Raw genomic sequence first — 27,282 nt, 5'->3', positions numbered from 1 at the left:
TTTCCTATAGAGACCCAAATCTCCTTCTCAAGCCTCTATCTGATCCACCAAAAGTCTCACAGAGATTGACATAGAGAGAGACTGTTGAATAAAATTCTATGGGCGAGTGGACTCCCAGGACTTCCAACAGCTCTGACCCCTTTGGGTCTTGGAGCCGATCCAACTTCTATCTCTTTCACTACTCCTCCTCTGACCTCCTGTGAGGATTTAGAGATGCCAGCTCTGAGCCTTCCAGCACCAACTGTATCAGTTCTGGTGGTATCTATCCCTTCAGAACCATTTATTTCCCTGAGTTCTTCATCTCTCTCTTGGAACTGGAGACCTTCCTGGGCCGCATCTATCCTTTTGGCTCTGAGGAACAGGGGTTGACTCCAATTTTTTGGAGCCATCTCTGCACCTTGGAACATCGGCATGGTGGAACTCTTCACCGGTTTCTACCTCAAGGGCTCTCTCTTCAGAGCAGGGAGTGACCACGATTTCGAGGCAGTCTTTCTCAGTTCCAGGCTCCCTTCCTTCTTCAAGGGAGGCCATCCTTCCAGGCAATGGGGAGGACTTTGTCCACAGTGGTCACTCAGTTGGTTCCATCCTGCTCGGTGCACATCCCATCCTCAAACGTTCTTATTCGTCCTGTCTCTCCACTGGGCTAGCAATTACCCAATCCATCCACAGGACCACAGATTCATGTTCTATCTTCTTCTGATACCTCCCCAGAACATCCCTCTGAGGATGTCCCTCAGAAGAAAAAGTACAAGAGGAAGAACTTGGATTCCCCACAGGAATCAGTCACAGAAGACACCAATTTTGATGAAGGAGAAGGGACCCCAAGGTCACCCCCTGACAATGTATTCTTTGGAGATATTTAGGAAATTTTAAAACAGAGGTGTGATTAGAAGTCCCAAACCCTTCCTTGGAGGAGTCGATGTACCTACAGGCTTTTGGTACTCCCCCATCTACCTTTCAGGTGACTCCATCTGCTGATGACCTCATTCAGTTGATCTCGCTGTGGGCATGGAAGGCACCAGACACCAATGAAACTATCCCCAGGAGACCAGAAAAAATTTTATCTGCACAAGAGGCCAAGCAATTTTGGGCTAAAGGTCTACCAGTAGATACCATGGTCATTGTGGCCACCACTAAAAAGGAGCTGGCTGACAAGAATTCATCTATCCATCCTCCCAAAAGAGAGTCCCAGGCAATGGGTAGGTTTTGAAAGCGGGTTTACATTTCATCGATCTTTGCCTTAAGGTTGTTGAATTTCCTTGCACATTTTATCAGACTCCAAAGGGATCTGACCAAGAATTGTCAGATACCCACACATAAGTCATTACCAAGGGAGTACAAAACAAGTTTGCTTGCCAGTTGGCCACCCTGGAGTCCATGTCAAGATTGTCCATGAGGCTCATTGTGCATGCAGCTGAAGGGACTATCTGAGCATCAGCATAGCCATAAGGAGACATGCCTGGATGTGCCTTTGTGACATTGTGAAACCATTTAAGTTTTCATTCATCAATGCTTACGTTGACAGATCTTCTCTTTTAGCCCAAAAGTAAGGGAGACATTATCCAGGTCTGAAAATTATGGTAAGACCCTTTCTGAAGTAGGAGTACATTTTTCACTCCCCAAAGATCCTTTTCTAGGAACCAGAGGAGTGGTGGGAAAATGTGGTTCCCAGTGGCTTTTCAGGACTCATGTGGAACCAGTTCTCCCAGGGGCAGAGGGGGGAACTACAATGGTAGATGCCACCCACATGGTAGAGGTGGTCCACAGAATCAGGGTTTTAGGGACTTCTTTCCAGATAAGCTGTTTTTTCCTGTGGAGGCAGTTCAGGGATGCTTATCCTTGCACCAAAGCACCTAGCAAAATATAACAACAGATTAGTGGGTGCAATGGATCATATCCAGACGTTATACCATTCCCCTTTCCAATCCTCCCCCCATTTGCAAAAAAAAATCCCTGATGTTCTACCCAGTCAGAGGGAACCAATAGTATTAGAAATTCAAAAACTGCTAGACAAAAGAGTTATCTGTGAAGTCCCATTAGACTAGAGAGGATATGGAATTTACTTAAGATTCTTTTTAGTGCCAAAAAAAGACAAGGGACTGGAGACCAATTCTGGATCTTGGTGTGCTCAAGAAATTGGTCCATCAAACAAAATTCCAGATGTTTACAGTACAGTCCATTCTTCAATGTTTATGAAAGGATAACTGGATGTGCTCAGTAGATCTTCAGGATGCAAAATACCACATAAAAATGGACAGATGCTCCAGAAGATACCTCTGCTTTTGGCTGGGAGCCAGTCATTACCAATTCAGAGCTCTGCCATTTGGCCTCACCACAGCCCCCAGGATATTCATCAAATGTATGGCAGTAGTAGCAGCTCACGTGAGATTGCAGGGATTCTGGGTGTCTCCGTATTTGCATTACTGGCTTATAACCTCTCTGACCAGGGATCTACTGACTGAGGCAACGGATTACATTTTCAAGATCTGTGCATACCTAAGAATAACTGTAAATCACAACAAACCCCAACTGACTCCAACTCAGAGATTAAAGTTTATAAGGGCAGTACTAAATACAACATCAACAGTAGCAGCCCTTCCTCCAGCAAGACTTTTTCCGAAAATAATTCTTAGAAAGAAAGTTGCAACTTGACTAGTTTTACAGGTTCTAGGTTCAATGTCAGCAACAATAACTCTAGTCCCCCTAGCCAGATTTCACATGAGAATTCCACAATGGCTACTGGCCAATGACTACTGGCATCTCAATGGTCCCTGCTGTACTAACCCATGTTGGACAAGATTCTAATCACCATTCTTTGCAGGATTGATTTAGATTGGTGGACTAATTCCAAAGAACTCCTCCTGGGCTGCTCCTTCATCCTCCTGGAGCCCGAGGCTATAGTGACCACTGATGCCTCCCAGATGGGGTGGGGGGGTGATTTTCTGGACAGGATTGTTCAAGGCACTTAGTCCCCCTTAGAGGCCAACTTGCATATCAATTTTCTGGAACTACGAGCAGTGCTTTTAGAGTTGCAAGCTTTTCAATCAGCTCTTCCTCTGGGAACACTTGCAATCCAAACAGACAATATGTCAACAGTTTGGTATATCAACAAGGAACCAAGTCTTACCCATTTTGTTGAGAAACACAGAGTATGGCAGTGGGTGATCTCTTCCAACCACTTTCTGATAGCGACACACATTCCACGGAGTTCTAATGTGATAGCAGGCAAATGGAGCAGATGTATTTATTCTTCAGCCTCAAGAGTGGTCTTTTAGTGCAATAGTGGCGGAAAGGATTTTTCGTCAATAGGGACAACCTTGCTGCAACCTGCTTGCCTCTCCCCTAAACAAGTGCAGCAGCTACTTTGCCCTAATTCCCCATCCAGGGAAGTCACTGAGGGAGTCTCTTCTCCACACTTGGCCCCCCCTTCCATATTACTATATGCCTTTCCTCCCAATGCCTCTAATTCCAAAATGTTTACAGACAGCACTCTGGTAGAGCAAAGTACTCATTGCACCTTATTGGCCTTGACAGATATGGTTCCCCTTTCTTTGTCCTTATCTAATTCAATGACCTTGGACTCTGCACCCAGCTCCAGACCTTCTGTCACATCCAGCCAGACTATTCCATCCAGACATTTTGAACTTCAAGCTGACAGCATGGTTCCTCCAGTTCCACTAGTTGCCAGATATCTTACCCTCTCTTCCTGAGATCACAAACTTCTCTTTCTTTCTCATAAGCCTTCCACCCAGAGACTTTAGTAAATGGAAGAAATTTACCATATGGGCTCATGGAAAAGATATTGGTCCATTCTCTGTTTCTACTGAAAATATTTTAGAAGTCTTAGCTTCTCTATTCAATGTGGAACCTCCCCTTCTACCATCAAAAAAACAATTTGCAGTAATTTCAAACTTCCATGATGTTTTGGAAGAACATTCCTTGGCTTCTCATAAACTTTGTAATGCATTTTTAAAAGGGACACTATTTCTAAAATCCCATTTCAAAGATCCTACTCCGCTTTGGCACCTAAGCCTAGTGTTGTAAACCATCATTAAGTCTTCCCTTTGAACCATCTACAGACTGTGATTTAAAGTTTTTGTCCTGGCAAGCATTATTTTTGGTTGCAATAACCTCTGCTAGAAGAATTTCAAAAAATCAGTCCCTATCATGTAAACCACTTTATCTAATTTTTCACAAAGATAGTTACCTTATGAACAAATTGCACCTTTTTACCTAAAGTGGTGTCAGTGTAATATCAATCTATTAAATGCCAGTATTCTTTCCAAACTTTTCGAACAGAGATGACTACCTTTTACATTTGCTAGATGTTCCCCGAGAATTATGCCTTCATCTTCACAGAACTAAAGGCATCAGAAAGTCTGATCAATTATTTGTGTCCTTCTCAAGTACTAGTCTTGGTAAATCTGTCAGCAAAGTGACATTAGCCAGATGGCTTGAGGATTGCATTTCCTTTATTTATGACAAAAATAAAATTGCTTTGACTAAACCTGTGAAGGCACATTCTACAAGATCTGCTGTCACTTCATCAGTGTTCCAGTCTAGAGCTTCAATGGATGATATATGTGCAGTGGCTACTTGGGCCTTTCCCATACCTTTATTACATATTACAAATTGGATTTGGTGTGTAGGGGAAGAGCATCCTTTGGCCGAGTCAGTTCAGATATCAGAACCAATCCCATACGTCAAGGATAAACAAAGATGGACAACACAGATGGACTGTTATGGTAAGTACATAACTTTTTTTTGATAAGTTGTAGTATGGCAGTACTTTGTTCTGACAGAGGAACAATTATGGGTAAGGCATATTCAAGTCTAGGGAATAAGACATCGATGGCCATAGCACATCAAGCTTCAGAGGTAAGTAGATTTGAAATACTGTGCACTATGTTCAGCTGCTGAAGTAGTTTGGAAGTAGTCATTTCTATGTGATTTTAAAAAGTATGGCCCAGATAAAGAAACAAAGAACTATCACTGAATAAAATGGGGAGTGAAGGCCGTTATACTTAACTTGAGTATATGTAAAATATTGGCTGAAGATGTCAATAGCCTGTACAAACTGATGGGAATTTTAGATAATCTGGTAATTAATTAAAAAAACTAAGAAAGGCATCTATTACTTGCACCTGATGCGTGAGTAGATTATTGAAAGCAACAGAGGCATGGCTACAGGTTAAATCTATTATTAGATGTTTTAAAGATGAATTTGTGAATCAAAGTACACGGAATTGCTTGATATTGCTAAAACATAATCTGATATGGTCTTTAAAGTGTTTGTCAGCCTTTGATATTACTTATATTCAAGAAATATGGTACTTGGAAGAAGTATAATCCTTTTATTACTTTATTTCATTTAATTTTCCTAGATTTTATGCACACACGAAAGGGCAGAAGGATGTCTACTGGCACTTGTTAACAACTATATGCAAAAAGCACAGTATCCTGGAAAGGATGGCTTGTAATGGTTTTGCTGATGAAGAAGTTAAGAAGCCAAAAGAATTATGTCAAAAAGATTAACCTAACTCCATTGAAAGACAGATTTCTAGTTGATAAAGAAAGCAAGTTTTCCACACTGGACATAGTTCTCTGGAGGGAAGAAACATACTTTAGGGCAGACTGACAGACCCTTGGTAGAAGTAATAGTGGTCATATGCCCACATGTCTTTACTCTTGGAATTTTATTAATATGGTTTACAACTTATTTAATGAAAAATGTAATGAGCCATTGTTAGTTGAATATCATCTGATAGTTCAGTAAATTAAAGGACCACTTTGTAGATTCAGAGTTCAGTTATTATTCTTAGGTTTCAATAATATTTACCTTAATTTAAGGCAAACAAAAACTGTCCTAGTCCCATTAAAAATATATATCATAGAGTGGGAAATTAAAATGAAAGATGACTGGAAAAGGAACAGTAGGAATGCTTAATAAATGAGTATCTGTCTTACAGTGAAACATTATATCAGTTTTCAGCTTGCGGTGGTGGTGCTGCGGTAGCGTTGTCGTCTCGCAGCAAGACGTTGTCCGTTTGATTCTCAGCTAAAGCGTCTTCTGTGTGGAGACATGCATGAAGGGACGTACCTTCGTTGAAAGTTGTGCATCAGGGCTGGTAACTCGGCATGTAAAAATCTTCTACCAATCATTAGCAGACCGAAGTTCCGCTCTGGTGACCCCTAACCGGGAAAAAGCCGAAAGACACAACAACAACTTTATGAGACACAATATTGTATACATGCATGCACTACCTTTAAACACTGCAGGTCAGACAGAAAAATGCAGAAATTAAAGAACAATTTGATTATCAAGAACTATGGTCTCTGTACGCTGCTATGTTCAGAGGAATACACCCTAATTGTGAACTTGTGCTATTACCTGTGCAGCTGACTTAATGAAATATAATTGTATTTTCTTTTCTCGGGGGTACATAGGAAGCAACGATCAAGGGTCATTACTTGGCTGAAGAAGTTATAAGCACTTAAAACAATTTGCCATCTAATGAGTTGCATGTAAAAATTACAGCCACTTCAGATACGAATGGAATGAACAAAATACACATGTAATGAGCATATAGGAACAAAGGATATATCCTAAGGTCTGTATGGGGTCTAGAAAGATAACCAGACCAGACTAGAATAATTTCATCAGAATAACTACTTCCTCTTTTCCTTCTAATCCTATTTTGTTAGTTTCTCTTATAAATAGGTCTGCCTAACTTAAAATTTATTGTAAGTAGGTTGCAAATTTTATCCCTGTTCTGTGCTAAATATCCTGTCACTGAAACATCTTTGTATTTTACCTCTGCTTTCCTCTTTTGCTCTAATGTCCTTTCTTGCTTACTGTGAACAAAATGTCTGACAGTGGTTCATCTAGTGCTTAATATAAACAGCATGTTATGGCCCTACTTTATCTGAACACTTTATTATGAAATTGTTACTGCACGTTGATTGTTGGTCTATTATTTAATTATATTTTGCTTCTCTTTACTTGTCATTAGATGCTGGTCCTATGTAGGAAGACAACATAAAGAACAAGAACTCTCCCTTGGTACAGGATGTGTTTATCATGGAATTGTCCAACATGAACTTCTGCATGCTTTGGGCTTTCACCACGAACAGAGCCGCAGTGACCGGGATAGCTATGTTAACATCTACTTTGAAAACATTAAAGAGGGTATGTCAGACCTGCAAACAAGTGACATGCATGATCTATTCAAAATCAGTAGAAAGAAACTGTAAAAAGCAGCATTCTGTTACAATTATATATATATATATCACAGAAACTCAAGATATAAGGTAGAATACAGCCATATCTTTTAGCAGTCTTAGAAAAAAAAACACTGTTATGCGCTTACAGATGTTACAGCTACACTGTTATGTAATAAGTAGCAACTAGTGCTTGAAAAAATTTTAGAAAGCTGAAAAAATTTTAGAAAGCTTGATAATTTAAAGCAATTGTTTGTCCATTCCATTTAAGCATACTTTCCTCAATGATGTTTCTTTCCTTGATAGAAACTGCATACATATATATATATATATATATATATATATATATATATATATGTACCTTTTTTTCCGCAGAGTTATTTCAGTGCTCACCTGTATATAATACATAGTATTTGCTCAAGTCTTAATCTACTGTATATTCTGTGCCTGTTCCCTAGAAATTTGATAAGGCACTACAGTGGATAGACAGTTTTAATGTTACCCGAGTGTGAGTTAGTCCCATGTATCTTACACTGCTCTGACATTTACCTCATCTCATTTTCCATCTGTCCCATGCATCTTTGAAAGCCCTGCTTTGACATACAAATATCCCTGGCCATGCATTCCAGCAGTGTCACCACAATCAGTGTGAAATAATATTTCCTTAGCTAGATTGGAACTGCCTCTCTTCCCTTCTAGCTGCCACGATTAACTTTATCTCCCCTTCTTTAAGACCACAGCTCCAACCAGTAACCTAATGATATAATGTACCCAAATTATCATCTATTCTCTTAGGTTCATAGGTTCATAGGTAGGTACTAGGCTATCGGCCCTAAAGCCTATATAAGCCCAACCAAAACGTTCCCTGGCTTTTGTCACCCAAGAAAGTTATTTTCCTGTGCCCCTGCCGAGCAGAGCCACAGAGATGAGCCCCGGGGTGAATTTCCTATTTCCCATCCAGTTCTCTAGATTCCTCTTAAAGAGGGATAATGAGGGGCTTTGCTTGATGTGAATGGGCAGTCTGTTTCAGAGTATGGGAAGTCTCTGAGACAGGAATCTATCCCTCCAGCATGTTCTGTTTATTGTTGTGGTAAAGTTCATGTCCCTGGAGCATGTAGCATGGAGAGATTGGGGTTTCTTTAAGTGTAGCATGTCCAACAGAACTGGATTTGACATGGCCTTGTAAGTTAGGCAGAGGCGATAAGCGACGGAGTAGAGTTGGAGTTTTCTGAGGCGGTCTGCGTATGGCATCTGTTTGAGGCCAGTAATCCTCTTAGTGAGGTATTTCTGTGGCCTTTCTAGTTGTTGTAGATGTCTTACAAGGTACATGCCAAATGGGGTATTGTACTCAATGATGGGTCTAATGAGGGATGAGTAGAGAGGAACAATGACCTCTTTTTTTTCTGGAGGAAAACCCTTTAGTGATGAGGTGTGCCATGTAGAAGGATTTCCTGACTACTGTGGTGATGTGATTGTCAAAGGAGAGACTAATGTTCACCTGTGTTGTAAGGTCTCTTATCATCATGGTATTAAGTAGGGTACTGCCTTTGTGGTAGTTCATGGGTACAGTGTTTTTCCCAAAGGGGATGACAGTGCACTTCTTGGCATTGATCTTGAGGGCATGACTTTGACACCAAGCATCAGTCTCAGTGAGGCCCCTTTGTAGAATGTCCACATTATTAGGCAATTTTATTGTGGCTCCCAGTTTGCTATCATCTGTGAACTTTGTTAGCCAAAGACCTGCTGTATTAGCCTGGAATTCTGAGAAATAGATGCCAAAAAGGAGAGGACCCAAGACTGGACCTTGTGGTATTCTGCTTGTCACTAGTTTGAAGTTGAATTTGACTACTTTCACTGTCTGGGTTCTGTCGGTGAGCCAATTGGCCACCCATCTTTTGACATAGGGATTTATGCCCGGTCTAGTGAGTGGGGGATGGTGTTGAAAGCCTTAGCGAAGTCAAGATAAGCTGTGTCCACCACCTTATCCTCGTCCATGGCTCTGGTGACTGCTTCAAAGAAGTCAGTCAGGTTTAGTAGACATGATCTACCTTTTACAAACCCGAATTGAGTGGGGTCCAGCATTTGCAGGTTACCTATGTCTTTATTTATAAGCTCCATGATGATATGTTCCATGGCCTTGCAGACCAGGCTAGTCAGGCTAATGGGGAGGTAGTTCCCAGAGTCTGTGGTGGTGCCCCTTTTGTGGAGTGGGATAACCGTTGCTGTGCACCATTCAGTAGACACAAAGCCTGAAGTGAGGCTATGATTGAACATGGTACTTAGGTGGGGTGCCAGTTCATCCTGTAGTTTGTGCAGAATGCAGCCTGGGATACTGTCTGGTCCCATGGATGCTGTGTTTTTGGCTTTGGAGAGTGCTGTCTTAACTTGTGCATCCATGATTACAGGGGTTGTACATTCATCCAGTATAGGGATGGGCCCTTTGGGGGTGGGGTAAAGTTTGCACTGAACCTATCTGCCAGGGTGTTGGGAATATCAGTTGGTTCTATATATCTAGTGCCATTGTTCTGAAGCTTGGAGCAGATCTGAGTGTTGCCATTGAGATTCTTGACATAGCTTTAGAATGCTTTGTGACTGTCTTTAGAATCAGTGGCAATGTTATTTTCGTAGCTAGCTTTGGAGTATTTTATGAGGGATCTCAGCTTCTTACTGAGGCTGACTAGGGAGTTCTTACAATCAGGGGATTTTGCTTTTGTCTTCAACAGCTTCTTCCTTCAGTTGTAGAGTTTATTTATGGCAGAGGGCACCAGATTGGCTTCCATTTTTTGGAGGATAGCATCTTGGTTCTGTTGGGGATGGCACGATCCATGCACTCGTGGATGTGTTCATACAGTGTATGTGTATAGGATTCAGCAGTCATACCTCTATTATCCATCTGCACAGGTGTAGTGAAGTTTGCCACTTCTGTCTTAAGAAGCATGAAGTTGGCTTTGGAGAGGTTTTTTACAGTTGTTTCCTTAATGAGGGGTGGAGGCAGAAAATTGATGTCTAGGATGATTAGCTTATGGTTGGATCTGACCAGTGAGGAGTTGACCTTTGCAGTGGAACATCGGTTATCCATGTTGGTAATGAGCAGGTCCAGGATATTGCTGCCCCCTGGTGGGGGGTATGGACAAGCTGATCCAGAGCACTGGAATTTATGAATTCCAGAAAGCGTTGAGCTAATGAGGTAGTACATGAGTAGTTTTCACAGTTGGTGGGGTAGTTGAAATCACCCATTATAAGGGTATTGGGCTGTACCTTAATATTATCTAGTATGTCAAGAAACTGGAGGGGGCATCCTGGGGCATGGCTGGGGATCTGTAGCAAGCTACAACCTGGACTGCAGTCTTGCCCAGTGTTAGTTGCACTTGGATAATTTCGGAAACATTATGTTGAGCAACTAGCCTGGAGGTGTGGATATCCTTAATGAATATGGACACTCCTCCTCCTTTAGTGTTTTGGTCCAGGTTAGGTGGCCGATAGATTTGGTATGAATTATAGCCTGGTAATGCAGGGGTACTCTCTGGATCCTTGAACCAGATCACTGTTACTGCACAGATGTCAATGTTCTCCATTTTAAGGAGTGCTTTGATTGAGTGCATTTTGAGGTTTAGACTTCTAGCATTGAGTAGCATTACCCTCAGTTTTTGCTTGCTTGTACCTGTTATGGTGGTGGGTTTTTTAAAAAAAGGCACTGTAGGGGTGGCAAGGGCCTTAGTCAGTATCCTGAATCCCAGGGGAGACAGATGCAGGCCAGCTCTGGCAAAGCATCGTGGTCTGTCGATCATGTCATCCCAGGCACACAGACACTGGATCCCCTTTGAATGACACCAGAAACTTAACCAATTGTTGACGTCAATAATTTTGTCCTTGAACTGTGGTATCATTCTGGGTGATGGCAGGATGCTACTCAAGGCTAGGGTCATACCTGCCTTGGCTACATGATCTGTGAGCTCCTCCATGTCTCTTTTCATGTAGTCCAGGGAAGTACATCTCAGGTCATTCATAGCAACATGGACAATGACAGCATCATATTTGTAGTTGCTGTGGAGTGACCTAAGTGTGTGCATTATGTGGTGGATCCTGGCACCCAACAGGCAGCTGACAGTAACTTTCTGCTTGTTTAGCCTGGTGAGTGGGACATCAGCCTGCCTGACTATAGAGTTGCCTATGACAAGTGTGTTGGGTACGTTGTTTTGCCTTAAGGGCTGAGGTTGAGTGGCACACTGATTTTGTGGTCTATGTGTCATTTTTGGAGTGGGGGTGGTAGTTGCTTACATTTCTGCTTTGGAGGTCTCTGTTTGGGCAGATTTTTATTGAGATCCTCTGCGAATGTAGGTGTGTGTTTTGTGTTACTATGTGTGGGTTTAGGTGGTATATGAATTGATGGACTATGTGTTGAGTATGGTAGGGTGCCGGTGTTTAATTTCTCCTCTTGACTGTCTAGTCCAGTCTTGGCTGGAGAGAGCTTGGCTTCCAGTTTGGTTATATAAGTGCATCTCTCACAGTTTGTAGTGTTGGGTGGTAGGAGGAGAGGGTTGTTGGTGTACATGAGGCAATAGCTACATTGCCCCAAGATGCCCAGATTCATCAGGTGGACAGGAGAAAACACCAGGAGCTGACTGTTAGACATGCCTAGATAGGTGCTTTTTAATTTAAGTACTAAAAACTTTTTTCCTCCTGACAAGTGAGGAAAGTTGAGTGCTGTAGTAATTTGTAGTTTATTTAGTGCTTGCAACAAGTCTTGAACAAGTGCTGAGCACAAGGATGCAGTTTTGAGTGCTAAAATTAGAAAACTGGCTAGTTCTAAAGGAAAATTTGCAGAGTGCACTTTCTGGCACCAGAAATAGTTTAACAATAGTTAAATGGTGCTGTGGGATGTGGCTGCAAAAATAAGCAATAAAATAAAAACAGAGGTACTTAATCCACTCAGTCTCCTTTTGTCTCTCTGCTGCTGCTGTAGGCTCTGCAGGACACCCAGGCAGGCTCTTGCTTATGCAATACAAGTGCAAAAACCGCGCAAACATGGGTTTTTAAACAGAAAGATGAAAGGGATAGAAATAGCCCAAAATGGCCAATGAAACTACAGTTTCTGAGCTGAAACCACTCCTCCAGCGACAGATAGGCTATTCCAAAGCTCACCACTCTCACTGATGAATAGAGAAGCTTCCCTCTATCTTAGAAAGGTCTGGGAAACACAGGAACTTACAAACAGCCCAGGATTCAGCAAAATCTGAAAACCAGACTTTACTAGTTCTAGAAAGGTGGGAAATGAGTTGAGGGATAGGATTTTTTTATTATTTTTTTTAAGGTAAAGCAAAAACAGGAATAAAAACACTTTTACCACAGAAAACAGGCTATCACACTTGAGTGTGTAGCCCTTTACAGTTAAACAGATGAAAAGCACTTAAAAACGATAATCTAAAGTGCAAACAGTATAAGAATTCAAAAAACAGTTCAAATAAGTAGCAATGTTAATAAAAAATGGACAGAATAATGCGACTAACAAAAATAAGCAATAAAATGCAAAACAGAGATACTTAATCCACTCAGTCTCCTTTTGTCTCTCTGCTGCTGTAGGACTATGCAGGACACCCAGGCAGGCTCTTGCTGTGGTATGAGGTACACATTAAGTTACCGAAATTTCTCCGTATTTCTTAGCTCCCATCTTCATCAGCATTTAACTTAGTTCCATTGTATTCGACCAGCCTGACCCCCCGTCTTCTGAAGACCTACCCGAGCTGATACCGCACACCAGTTGGGAACAGAACATTGAAAATGAGAAGGCCCCATCATCCTGTTGATACTTACCTCTGTCCATATATCCTGCACTGTGTGTTTCAGCCTAGGGACACTTATATACACATTTCTAAGATGATCCTTTAATGGACAGCAAAGGAAAATTTTATGGAAGTGCATGATTCCCTAGATTCTACCAAAACAGTTCATCAAGGTTCACTTTTATTTGCTGATCAAGAACTGTCTAGACCAGGAAGAATATATTTATAGTTACATTTTTGATCTTTACCTGCTATGCAGTAGTGATATTTAACATCCATACAAATTAATTTTATGATATGTTCTTAACAAATGACAAGGTGTAGCAGATATTTTCACATAGCTGAGTTTTTGCTAACACATTTTTTTTCCTTTGGATACTGCCATACAGAGTGAAGCTGTTTTCTCCTTCCTTCTTAAGTGCCTTAAATTTTCCATTAGCTAGATTTAAGTGTTCAGTGAGTAGCTCTTGAAATATCCATAAGTGCTATTTTTAAACCACATACTTTTATTTTTTTTGGGGGGGTTATTTTATTAGCTCCTTTTTTATCTTGTAACTAAAGTTAATTTTCTTGCTGTTGCATAGTGTGTTCTCCCTTCTCTGCTTGCTTACTCTCTGGCACGCATGTACATTTTCCTTGATATAGGTTGTATAAAAGTGTTTGCTCAAGTTCTAGAAAGGTCAGACTTTGCCAGTCCGTAAGTATTCTCCAGTAAGAAATCTTTCTTGACTCTAGCATGTCCAGTTTAAACTTGTAGTAATACATGGAAAATTACATGGACTCCAGAAAGGAAAGCAGACTAAAAGTCTGAATGTTGCTGATGGTTCTTGATGTTGTAGGGTTGTTCACCGATTAGCAGGATTAGGGTTTTGTGTCATTCAGCAGCAGGTCCTTTTGAGTTGCAGTAGTTTGCTCACCTTAAGCCTGTATGGGTTTCCTTAATGACTATTTTCCCATATGACTCAGACTTGATGCTGAAAAGAATACTGTTAAAAGTTAAGCACAATAATAAATATCAATCTATCTGTCTATCTATCTATCTATCTATCTATCTATCTATCTATCTATCTATCTATCTATCTATCTATCTATCTATCTATATTTATGGCCACTGAATGAATATGTGCATTCCATGCATATACAGTCTAACAGAGGAATATCACATAAAAACTAGAAAAGTAAATGGGATTGCAAAGGCAAAATAACTTCAGCTTGTACACTGATTCATGAAATGACTCATAATAGAAATAAAGAAGGTTCTAGCAAGTAGATGCCTGCTATGTCTGGATCACTAGTACGAGTGTTCTTCAGATGTAAAGAACAAAACTGAGCAGATTGCAAAATGTTTAAAAACTTGCAGATTTGATTCAGAATTGGTAGCATGATAGAATCACACACACACACACACACACACACACACACACACACACACACACACACACACACACACACACGTTACAACATATGAAATATCAAATCCAAAGCTTTTTAATCTGAGAGCTATTCTTTGACAAACAACAGCTCTAGAAGTCTGGTACAATTTTATTTTCTATTTCTATTAAGTTAAAAATAATGAAAAATTATCTTTGGAAGACTCATTATTTCTTTTTAGACTGCAGTTTTTTTTTTTCATAGTTGAGATGCTGTTTCATACTAGAGCTGTACTAAAATAATTGTCTTTTCGAAAGTTTAATTTCTTTATACCATCAGTTAATTGTTGTTTGAACTAGAATGATGTCAATGTAGCTGGGGTCCAAATTGTTTATTTTTTTCTTCAAGACTTTGTGAAAATTATAGTGATAATTGTTCATAGTTACTAGGAATGTGATTCAGAACACCATCAAAGAACCTAGCCCAAATACCTCAAAGCACTGTCCAGTTAAGTGACTTGCTCAAAGTTGCACAGTAGGCAAATGGAAGCTGCGGAAATCAAACCCAGGAACTCATTAATAGATCATAACGCTAATCCTCTGCACTAACAGTCAAATGCAGTTAGTTGTGTTAGTTATTTGCCTTCATTAATAATACCTCAGGGCATATTATTTGTTGCTGTTTGACTTTAATGCTATGCCCACTTCTTGCACTGGTCTTAAGTTCTATTATAGACAAAATACTAAATATGTTTCCTGTCTGTTTATATTGCTTTTCATATACAGGGATTTATGTATTTGTTTTATGATATGGGTCTTTTGTTAGCTCTCCATCCTTTTTATATTGTTCATATTCCAATAACTATTTATAATGGGCACAGTGGAGGCCACATACCAGGGACATACACAATTCATAAAACCCATTCAAATGCAAAGTAAGTTCTGGTAAAATACAGGGTAGCTTGAACAGAATAGGAATGGATCAGCTAGGCAAACATGTCAGCTGACCATCATCATGGTTCATAAATAAATCCCACTGGGACAGAGTAAATGGTTTTGCTAGAGACAGAAGAATATGGGACATTATGTGCAGATAGCTGTACAAAAAAAAAAAAACATGTATGTTTATCTGTATATATGTAGGTAGGTAGGAAGGCAGGCGAGTATAATTTGTACACCAGTATACAGCAATGATTTCAAATACAGTTTTCAAACTCTGTAAAAGAGTACAATGTTAAGGTTGATGGAAAACTGTGCATTTAAATGAAACAAATAACTTACTATGAATTAAATATGAATAATTCAAATCTAGGGGAATATAAATGGTAATTTACATCTATAATGCATATTACTATAGGCAAGAAAACAAATATTGAACGTTCAGATCTCTGACACATTTGTACAATATATCTTAACACAGAGTAGTAGAAAATATTAATCAATGTGTATGCACAATGAGGCAGCAATGAAGTGTGCCAAGTATCTGCATATTTTCAACCATAATTGCTGTGATCATATAGCAACATATGTTATTAGAACTCATCATAACCTATATAAACATATTATCTATAATCAAATATGAAATACAGCCAATTTCAACAAAGATATTTTATGTGAAACACTAAAAAAATATAACTGGAATGTACAGGATGATGCCACTAGATACCGCTGTAGAACACTTTTATAACATATTCTCATAGACCTTAAATAATCTAGCACCAGTATGTAATAAAAGAGTAAAGTCCAAACCCGCACTATGAATAGCAAAAAAAAAAAAAAAAAAAAACTCATAATAAAAAGGGATAAAGCCTGGAAAATTGTAATAAAGCCAGAATTCAAAATGCCTTCAAGCAATTTAGACATCTTAGAAATCTCGCAAAACTCCATGCTAAACAGGACAAGCAAACATACTATACCAAGTACAAGACAATCATCAACACAACCCAAACCTTTTTTGGTCATCACTAAAAAACTACTCCACGCTGGCAAGACCACCCCTCCCTCTCCAAAAACAAACATACGAGAGACTATCCATACACAGTTTAATTTCTACTTTATACAAGCAATATTATCTCTCTTAGACTCTAATAGATGTGCCTCCCTCTATCTCTGTCCAATCAAAGCCATGGACAGCTGTTCAGTTTTAGGCCAGTACCCACCTCACCCATAATGAAGTTGCTCCTTAAATTAAAAACTACTTCTGTAGCTGTAGACCAGCTACCATCAGACTACCTAAAAATGGCTGCAGAAGTCATAGCCTTCCCTGTGTCCATACTAATTAATAGGTCCGTAGCAAAAAGATACATTCCATCACAGTGGAGAAAAATCCTACATGATACCGCTGCACAAAAGCTGCACATCTACAGAGTTGAATAACTACAGACCAATAGTGATTCTCTTCCCCTGCTCCAAAATATTAGAGAAATGCATCCATATGTAGCTGATGCAATGTCTAACCTCAAATAACCTGCTCAAGAAACGCAACATGGCTTTAGGCCTCAGCACAGTGCCACTTCTGCTCTACTACGTTTTACCAACACGATAAACCAACATAAAAACAACGGTCTGCTTGTGTCCATCATGTTCTTAGACTTGTCAAAGGCATATGATACTACCTTGCACCAACAACTGCTCATTCGACTCTCCTCAATAGGACTATCACAATACTCATTGCCATGGCTTCTTACTTGGAAGACAACAAGCTGTTAAATGGCAACAAACCTACTAATTTTTTCAACCAGTCACTACAGGTGTCCCTCAGGGTGCTGTCCTGGGTCCTCTCTAATTTAATATATTTATTAATGACCTCCACACCTCCACTCACCATACTAGTTTAGTTCAGTATGCAGACAACTCAATATTAATAAGCTCCAAGACATTACCAAGACATTACCCCAAAATCTTTCTCCTCTGTAGAAACCCAACTCAAAGAATCAAACCTCCTACTTAACCCCAAGAAAACTAAGTTAATACTTTTTACCTCAAAAAGTTCCCAATATCAAAAGCAATATTTTACCATACGTCAGCAAATAATGCTGTTCATGAAACTGTAACTTACAGTAAATATATGTGCATTATAATAGATGACAATCTTAAATATGATCTGCATATACTGTACACCATTAAAGCTACACACCAGAAACTAGGCTCCCTTCAAATGGATTCCTTACAGATACTGCAATCTCTAGCCACCACCTTCTTACTGCCAACTCTCTTATATGCTGCTGCTATCCGAACTAACTTAAACAATACTCAAGGAAAGAAACCTGCCTCCTTCTAAAATAAAATAACTAAATTTTCACCAATCTGCTTCATAGGGCCCACCAATATCATAGCTTAAAGGACCTTAACCATTATTCCAAACTCCTGAAAGACAAACCAAAAGGTTCATAGCTTAATACAAGGCTAACGGCCCTGAAGAGCTTTTAAGCCTAAACAGTAATCTAAGATCAGAATAAAACCCTGTCTTGAACTGCACAACTACCTAACATTCACAACTAACTGCAGCACACAAACTCATTCATCATCCAGAAAAATGTCCTGCATTACAAAATGTATTCCTGCCCTACTGTTCAGCAAGGGACCTCTGTTCTAGTAACAAATTCTTACTACTCACAAATAAGTCAAATAATGTTGCAGGAGACTTGCTCTACTTCCAATACATTGATAAACTCTGGAATAGTATCTCCATACAAATAAAACTTTACAACAAACTCAATAGTTTTAAGCCACTGCTTAAACAACATCTTAACCAGTCCTGGTATGTGCTCATCACCAGGTTAAGACTTTGTGCTCACCATACAATACTCTCTAAATACACTTCTTAAATAGAATACTCTCAACCTCTCACTGAAATGACAAAATATAGGCTTTTTCTTTAGAATCTTCTACCTCTGTAAAATCTTAGAATATATAAATGTAACTACTGTATGTGTATAAACATAAATAGAAATGTAACTATTATGTGTTTAACTGGAACTAAGCATAATGCAATGTAAACAAATGGAGCCCCCCCCCCCGGCCTCTGCTGAAAATGGGTATTACCCAGTTGGACTTTCCTGGTAAACAAAGACAAACAAATAAATAAATAAATAAATGAATAAACTATATGGGAATGGGTTTGAAAGCTAAGGGTATGACATGGCCGATGAATGCAAAGTGACAGGAAGATCAGGTGTCATTTTGGCAGAGTTATGGTATAATAATATACCTGTGACTCATAAAGAGATGGGCTTAATATGAAAAAGTATGTGATGCCCCACCACTGGCCCAGTAATCAAGAAGCCTCACTCCTCACTACTGGCAGCATTGGGAGATGTTCACTGGGAGGATGACAAGGTACATGCACAGTATTTCCAGATGCAGCTCTCTGCATCAAGTGCAATTTCCCTTAAGAGCACACAGGGACCACAGTCAGTCTGGGGCTGGTTTCTCCCTCTTTCTCCAGATCCCCAATAAGACTCCCCACTGGCACAGCTATAGAGTTTAAATCTCAGCTGAGTGGCTAAGCCATGACCTTCAGCACCCTCTCTGTCCAACCACTACTTTGTGTACATGCCCAAATAGCTGACACACACACTATTTGAGGTTTTATTTACAAAGAATAAGGCAAATAACCAAGGGTCAACCATCAGCAGTAAAATTTAATGTACAAGCTTTCGAGTACAAACTCTTTATCAAATACATAAAACTTCATAGCATCTATACAATAACTACACATTGCCAGCCAATCACATCAATAAGCAAATTAAACAATTGAGCAATAAATCAATTACATAAAATAAAAACTAAAATCAGTGGAACATAACACATAAATTTGTTTATATTTTAAAAAAGGCTTAATGCTATTTACTTTATTAAGTCCTGGTGGCATATCTGCCCTAAAAATGTATCCATTTATACTCTGTCCTCTCAGTCCTATTAATGATGTCCCCACCACTCTTATTATGATAGATTATCTGCAGTATCCTAAATTTAAAAGTGTGTTCATCACCCTGTTGTATAATATGCTGACTGAGAGCATAAAAAGAAATTCTTTGGATTTTGTTTGGACTACCTAGGTTCATTTAGCTACTTTCTGTCTGTTGTTTTGTATTAGGTTTTATTTACACACACAAAAACGCACACCTGGGAAAGGCTGGCACAGGTTTGTTAGCTATGTCCCCTTTTGCCCAGAGTATAAGGCAGTTATCACTGCCACCAGCCAACTCCTTATTAGCTACTTTAAGGCCTTTAACATAGGGTGTCCAAAATTACTGTGTAATGTTACTATTAATGCAAATAGTAGTTTGACCAAGAGAAAGGATATTAGGAGTGGCCAAGAGTGTCACCAAATAAATATGCAAGTACTCTCAGAACTTAAATATCTCCACAAAGATCAGCCACAATAGAAGGTTTAAATATATTTAATAATAAGTAATAAAAGAACAAGACAATACTAAATATATACTTACAGTGACATCTGAGTTCAAAACCACAGTGAAACAGCATTGCAGGACAGTCTCAAATAAATGAAGAAAAGTATCTAAACTAAGCTTTGCTATATTCCTAACTAGATCTAAGAGAATTATACTATTACCTAGTTAACTTACTTAAGAGCAAGGCAGATGTGGTGAATGGATCGTCTAGTTGTTGTCAGGTCAAAGACAGAATACAGAATGCTGTGCCTCACTAAGAGGCTCTCAAATTAATATCTCAAATATTACTGCTGGGATAACTTGCAGAATTACATAATTTCTTGTCATCTGACTCTATCGCAGGTGAACCCCCACTGCTGGAAGCTGATAGTGTTTAGCATCTACCTGTGAAAATACATAGACCTCAGATCTTTTGGCAGATGCTGGAAGTCATAAAACAATTATAGTAATTAGCTCACTCTGAAGACAATAAATAAAGCCTCTCAGCCCCGACCCATGTACCTTGCTGCCATAAAGTAATTCAGTTTCAGCTATTTTCTGAAGTTAACCTCCTGTATTCCAGTTTCCACTGTTAGAATATATACATTTAAATAGCTACAATAGTGCATGTACATTTCTGTTCTCTTCCAGCAGGGTACATTGCAGTTACATCTTAAGCACAAGCACTTTATAAAATACTTTTTTAATACACATGCCAATTTGATGTACACATGACATACCAATCTAATGCATTTGTAACACAAGTATCTTATATAAATCATTTTGATATTCACCAATGACATAATTATTTTACAAAATTCCAGATAGCTGTGCTGGCAGTATCTCCTTTTGTCATAAAGGGAAAGATAAGGGAATGAGAGAAAGGATGGGAAATAGAGAAATTTTGTTAAAATGCTAATAGCAAAGGAGATGTAGAGATAAAAAAGTGGAATGTGAATAGAAAGAAAGACAATTTGTAAGATGAGAGTGATAGGGGGATATTTAAATAAAGCATCTGCTTGTGCCTATATATCCAGTTGTTGTTGCAATGCTATGCAGTACTTTGGGTAGGATGTGTTATTTTTCACAGTGACAGGTAAAGTTTCTGACAAGTTAGGAGTTAAATTTGAAAAGATGTGAACACTGCTTGTGAGCTTATGTTGGAGGATGCCCAAGAAAGGGTGTGTTAGAGAAAAGTGACCATAGATTATAGCATGACTGCGTAAGTGTAAGTCTGCTAGGAAGTAAGAAAAGTGACTATTAGGGAATCTTAGGAGGAGATCAGCTCTTAGCTTTATTGACAGGCATATGGCTTTCTCCAAGGTAATGGAAGTGGCAGTATCCCCATGGAGCAAGAGTTACAAAATAGCAAATACTCTACATGGTTACTTCTCTTAGATAAGGAGGCTGAGGTAAAAGAATACTCTCAACAGATGCTGCTCTCCTTCCCTGTGAGACAAAAGTTTGATATATTAAGGCCCTGAATAGTAGCTCATTTATTTCAGTTGGGACTCATACAGAAGTCTTTGTTTGCTTATGTGCATATGCTGAAGTAAGACCTACAGTACTAATATAATGATGCAAGAGTCCACTGGTCCATGGTCTCTACCATCAGCTTGGTAAATTGTAGTTAACATCCTGGTCTTTCATGCTATTGCACTACTCAACAGGCTCAGAAACAGACTGTTCCACCTCCTTCCTCATCCACTGTGATGAGTAACTTAGTGTTGGTAACTTATTTTCACCTTCTGACTCCTCCCATGGGACTGACTAGCCAGGGTTAGTCACCCATTTTCACCTTCCATCTTCTCCTCTGGGATTGACAAGGTCATCTTAGCTAATCATTCCTACCTTCTTATATCCCCAGCACCTGGATTATAAGTCAGTCTACGATCATCTGGGTTATAGCCAGACCTTCTTCCCTCATTGCCATGCAACTAGCCTGTTTTCAAGCTTTTCTTCCAGAACTCTCAACCAAGCAATTTATTTGGATGATCTTAAGAATTCACAATCTAACTTCATAGATAAAGATCAAAATTTTTTTTCTGTCATAGCACCAAGACTTTTACCTGCTGTTAAAAAATCAACTTTATTTTTACAGTTTGCAATTCAGATAGTCCAACATGAAAAAATTGTGTTAAATAGATGGCATGTCAATAATTAGCAACTGCCAACATTCTGAGCCTCGAATTGGCTTTTAATATCACAATTTTCAAAAATTTCAAACAAAGGAAATTGGGAGAAGGTTTAGGCAATCATGCTAATACTGCCATTTCTTTACAGTATGTCAGACCTCTGATACCTCTCATGTTCAGGTTCTCAATAAGTTCTTTGCTTCTCAAAGTATGCCTTTTGTGATCATGCATGCAAGGCATCTTTTGATCAACACAAACATTTAACCATTTCCTTCATTAAAGGTGCTTATGAAACAAAAACATGGATAGTTTAATTGTTGCTTTGATAACATCAGCACTTGCCAGCATACATTTATGTCTAGCAATGCATCTTTAAAACCAGTTTATCCCTTAGCCTTACCTTCACAATAACTCATGCAAGGTCTCTTCATTTTGAGATACTGGAGTAACTATCATTTCAGGGTGGCCAAATTCTTGACTGTCAATGTTTCGATCAAATGCTTTTTCAGTCAAGATGATCACTAATTTTAGAGTCCATTTGCCTCCTTCCCCAAGGAGCAGGAAACTCAGAGTTTAGTATCTCATGTCTGATTATGTCTGGAGGTTCAGGTAGCTTTGCCTGTCTAGAAAAATAATAATCTTAAACCGTGAGTTAATTGTTTTTTTTTGTTTGTTTTGTTTTATTTTGTTTTGGTTTGGTTTCATTGACTTATTTTTTCAGGAAATGTTTTTGACAGATTAATACAGGTCCCAGATGCTAATAGAGTCATATGTTCATATGTCTATACTAGGCTAATGACTACTAGGGCCTTTATAAGCCTAGCTGTGCAACCCAAATGTGTCCTGCAATTATTTGTTTGAGACATTTATATAGGGGTGATTGTTGGTTATGGCATGATTTACTAACTGTGTATGTCCATCAGAGACATGGGAGCCAGATCAGGGTTGAACTTTTTATTTCCCATTCAGTGGTCTAAGCTATGCTTAAATAGGGTTAGGGAGGGACTTTATTTCAAATGGATGGGGAGTCTGTTCCATAAAAAAGGAATTATCTGTGATGCATAACTGTCTTTCCAAAATATCTGATTTATGTTACAAGCAAATTTTATGGCTTTAGATCTAGTAACTCCGATGCAGTTTATTTTGCAGCTGTGCAAATGTTTTATCAGAGAGGGAGCAGAGATGCCTTGCATGACAGGTGTAGATCACCTTGCAGTAGTCTGCAGGAGGCAGAGTATAGAGATAGGGCTTTGAGGTGATCCACACAGGACATTGTGTTTATACCCTCCATTCTTTATGTAAGGAACCATTGTGGACATTTCAGTTGCTGCATGTGTCTGGTCAGGTACATATCAAAGGGGACATTATACTCAATGATGGGTCTGATGAGGACTGAGTATAATGGTACAATGACTTCCCTGGGCCTAGATGCCATGCACCTGAAAATAAGTTGAGCAACATAGAAGAAGTTCCTTACTACCTGGGATGCATGTTGGTCGAAGGTCAGGTTACTGTTTACACGTGTTCCCAGATCCCTGACTAGTGGGTCAACTCTTAGTGGTGTTTTATTGATGATGTATTTTTCTGAGGTGTCTGACTTCCTAAAAGGTACTATAATGCATTTCTTTGCATTAAGTTTTAAGCCATGGCTTTGGCAACAGTCATTTGTCTGTGTTGGACTCTCTTGTAAGATGTTAGTGTCTTGTGGTGACTCTATGACTGCTCCCAGTTTGTAGTCATCTGAAAACTAAGTCAACCAGAGGCCTTTGACAGTAGCACTGACTTCTGGTTAGTAGATGTCAAAGAGGAGCAGGCCCAGCATCGAGCCTATCTTTGAAGTACTTCATTGGTGACTAGCCTCTTTGAGGAGATGGACTCACTAAACTTAACTTCATGGGTCCTATCTGTGTGCCAGCTGGTTATCTAGTGTGTTATATAGGGGTTTATGCCTAATTCCATAAGTTTGTTAACAATGCTAGAGTGGAGTATTTTATTAAATGCCTTAGCCTGGTCAAGGAAGGCAGTGTGCCCTGTTTTATCCTTATCCATCACCTTGGTGACCTTCTCAAAGACGTCCATAAGGTTCAGTAGACATGACCTTCCTTTGACAAAGCCAGATGGGGATGTTCCAATATCTGAAGCTCTGCTATGTCTTTGCTGATCACTTCCATGATAGATCTTTCCATGGCTTTGCATATATGACTAGTCAGACTAATAGATCTGTAGTTTCTGGGATCTATTGACAGTCTGACCTCATAAAGAGGGATGACTGTTGCAGTTCTCCATTCTCATGACAAGAAACCTGTTTTAAGACTATACATAAATAGTATCTCCAGTGGCTCTGATAGGTCATTTAGGAGGCATATTGGGATATTATTGGGGTCCATTGAGGCTGTATTCTGGGCCTTAGTGCCAGGACATGCTCTTTATTTATAGTTGGTGGGGTTATGTTTGAAGGCATTTCTTGAGAGGTGGCTGGGGGTGGATAAAGGGTAAAGCTGAAACTGAATTTGTCAACCAGTAGATTTGTTATATCACCTGGCACAGTGAAAGTGACACCATTAACCACCAGTACAGCACACTTTTGTGTGCTGCCTTTGAGGTTTAATTTATTTGTTTTTCAAACAATAAATAAACAAATAAATTATAAAACAAACAAATAACTATTTACACAGCTGATCAATACATCAAAGTTATACATATCAACAACAATTATTTTTCAAGCAAATCTTTAAGTTTAAGCCAGTATTTATATGAATGTGTAATATTAGAGGTTCTCATCTTTATGGTATGCAATTCACTACTGCAAGCAGTTTTTGGCATACTAATAAATTCAGCACTGGAGGGGTAACTTTCCTTTTCCAATTTTTAGTAATTACTTTTCTGGCTAGAATAGACCAAAGAAGAGACACTTGGGTTTTTGGAATTATCTCAGGAACCAGAGCATTAAATAAAGGATTTAGAAATATTACATCCATATCTGACCATTAAGTTTGAATGAAGTTATTAATTTCTTTCCAAAAAGGAGGGATGATTTCTCATTCGTATACCATATGCATCCAGTTAGCTATTATTTCAGAATCACACCTCCAGGATTTAATTCTATTTGATTTATACATAACTGCAATTTTGTTAGGAGTGACAAAAGCTCTGTATAAGAATTTCCAAGTGAAAATTTTCCAGTATAATAAAGATGTAGTTTTATCTATAGATTTTAATATTACTCTCTTGTATTCTTCAGAGAAGTCTTCATTATTAATTTTTGAAGAGTAGTTCCAAAAGGAATTGTCTAAATATATGAAAATGTAACTTAAGAATGTTATAAATTTGTGACAAGTTATTTATTATTTAGTTACTGACTTTTGTTGACTGGGAAACTCCACTGGGTCAGGAACCCATTTTCAATGGAGGCTCGGGAAGAAAAGCTCCACAATTAATACAGTCAAATAAAAATATAGACACTTGACAAAAATTTTTTTAAAAGACGATATATGCAAAAATTAAAAAAAAAATTATAAAAGTAGAATACATAGACAATCTAAAACTTATCAGTGTATGTCAGAACCTATATAAACTTAGATAACAATTGGTAGTATAGTACAAAGCTTGAGTTGTATCTTTCTGACATTGCATGAAAAAATGGCAGTTCTTGAACAGTTATAGCGGTAATAGAACTGTGTTGCTCTCAGGGTAAAAGTTATTTTGAACTATGGAACTGGGTTAGAAATACGTAATGATGGTTTTATGGTGATTTGTTTGATTTGCATTGGCATTTGAGGTTATATAGGAAGTAAGTTTTTAATGCTACTTTATATGTCTTTATACAGTCTATTTGGGTAATATGGGAGGGTAAGGAGTTCCATTTTCTAGCAATGCTATGGGAGAACAAGCATTGTCCAGCTCTTTTGTTGGGCTTGGTTACACTTAGTAGCATATTGTTGGAGGGTTTTTGGGTATGTGAAGGAATATAAGTTTGGAGTATTGATGAGAGTGCTGGGCAGGTATTTGGTTTATAAATTAGTTTATGGGCTAGCATTAGTTGGGTATAGTAAAGATAATTTGGGAAATCCAACCAGTTTAGTTCAGAGATTGCTTGACAGTGGTATAAGTGGTTAGGCTTTTCTGAGGCAAATTTAGCTATTTTGCAGTAACAAGACTGAAGTTTATTGCTGACAGATGAGTGAAGGTTAGTAAATATGGCACTACTATAAAGTAGAGCAGGGATGAATAAGGTACTTACCTGTTTTGTTTTGGTGTTTTTGTCCATGTAAAGTTTATGATGATAAAGTTTGCCAAGTTTAAAGTGTATTTTCTTTACTACATTGAGAATGTGTGTTTCAAAGGTGTTTGTCATCAATTGTAATGCCTAGTAGTTTGGCAGACAATACTATTTCTATTTCAGTTCCATCTTTAGATAAGATTTTGAAGTATATATATGGTGGTTTTGAAGAGAATAATAGAAGTTTTGTTTTTTGACATTTAGTAGCAGATGTGAATTATTTAGCCATGATTCAATCTCTGTAAATGCATTTTGAGTAACTGTGAGGAGGTCAGGACTCTGAGTGAAACATCTGAAATGAGATGGATAATCAGATTAGGGGCATATAAGGGACGTGGTTTGAATGACAGTGTTTCCATTAAACCTGCCCTTAAGGCTAGGAATCTTTTTAAGTAGATTAATATGTTTTTGTTGCATTTTTTTGATAATGAGGTGTATTTATGGAATTTGTTTTAAGAAAAAAGGGGGATCTGATATTATTGTATTTGTTTTTTATGTGTATACATGATATTTTAGAAGTACACTTATGTATGCAGATTAGATTTTTTTTACATTTGACTAATCACCTAAGTGTTTTTATTGGTTGATTGAGGTATTTATACAACTTTTCTATGATGCTTTGTTGTCTGATAAAGCAGCATTCCCTGACTGCAAAAACGCTCACAATAAACGATTCTCAGCTCTATGACTGAACTGTTATGTGTTTTGACTGAATTTTGTGCCATTGCTTGGTCCATTCTATTTCATGTGTTTGGATTAGGGACTATTTGTTTATGACTTGTTGTGATATATTTATTATTTACTAAAATATTTCTTGATGTATTTGTTCCAATTTTGAATCAAAAGATGATTTTTTCCACAGTGCTATAACTTTTACAATTGCTGAAGTAGTGTACAATTGACTATCAAGAAATACTATTCCACTATTAGCCCAACATTTCTGAGCCAATTAAATGAAACTTTTGGTTTATTAGGATGCCAAACAATTTAAGTAGAATAGTATTTATTTTCTTCATCAATTTTTTTGTGGTGGAGATAGTACTAAGGATTGTAAGTTAAACAATATTTTAGGGAGAAGTACCATCATAATAAGCATTAATC

General features: G+C 38.5%; 1 protein-coding gene across 2 annotated transcripts in view; it reads left to right on the top strand.

Annotated features, from left to right (window-relative positions):
• LOC122811103 (low choriolytic enzyme-like) overlaps nucleotides 1–27,282 on the top strand; it is a 298,499-nt gene that overhangs the window by 200,318 nt on the left and 70,899 nt on the right. For both annotated transcript variants that reach the window (XM_044082680.1, XM_044082679.1), the window contains exon 8: nucleotides 7,014–7,189. In XM_044082680.1, the coding sequence (XP_043938615.1) occupies nucleotides 7,014–7,189 (176 nt within the window). The remainder of the gene's footprint in view (nucleotides 1–7,013; nucleotides 7,190–27,282) is intronic.

Source organism: Protopterus annectens, chromosome 9.part0, assembly GCF_019279795.1.
Source record: "Protopterus annectens isolate FY-2018-M chromosome 9.part0, PAN1.0, whole genome shotgun sequence".
NCBI classification, from domain to species: Eukaryota; Metazoa; Chordata; order Ceratodontiformes; family Protopteridae; genus Protopterus; species Protopterus annectens.
The sequence above is the reverse complement of the archived record's forward strand: the minus strand, read 5'-3'. Positions and strand labels throughout refer to the sequence as shown.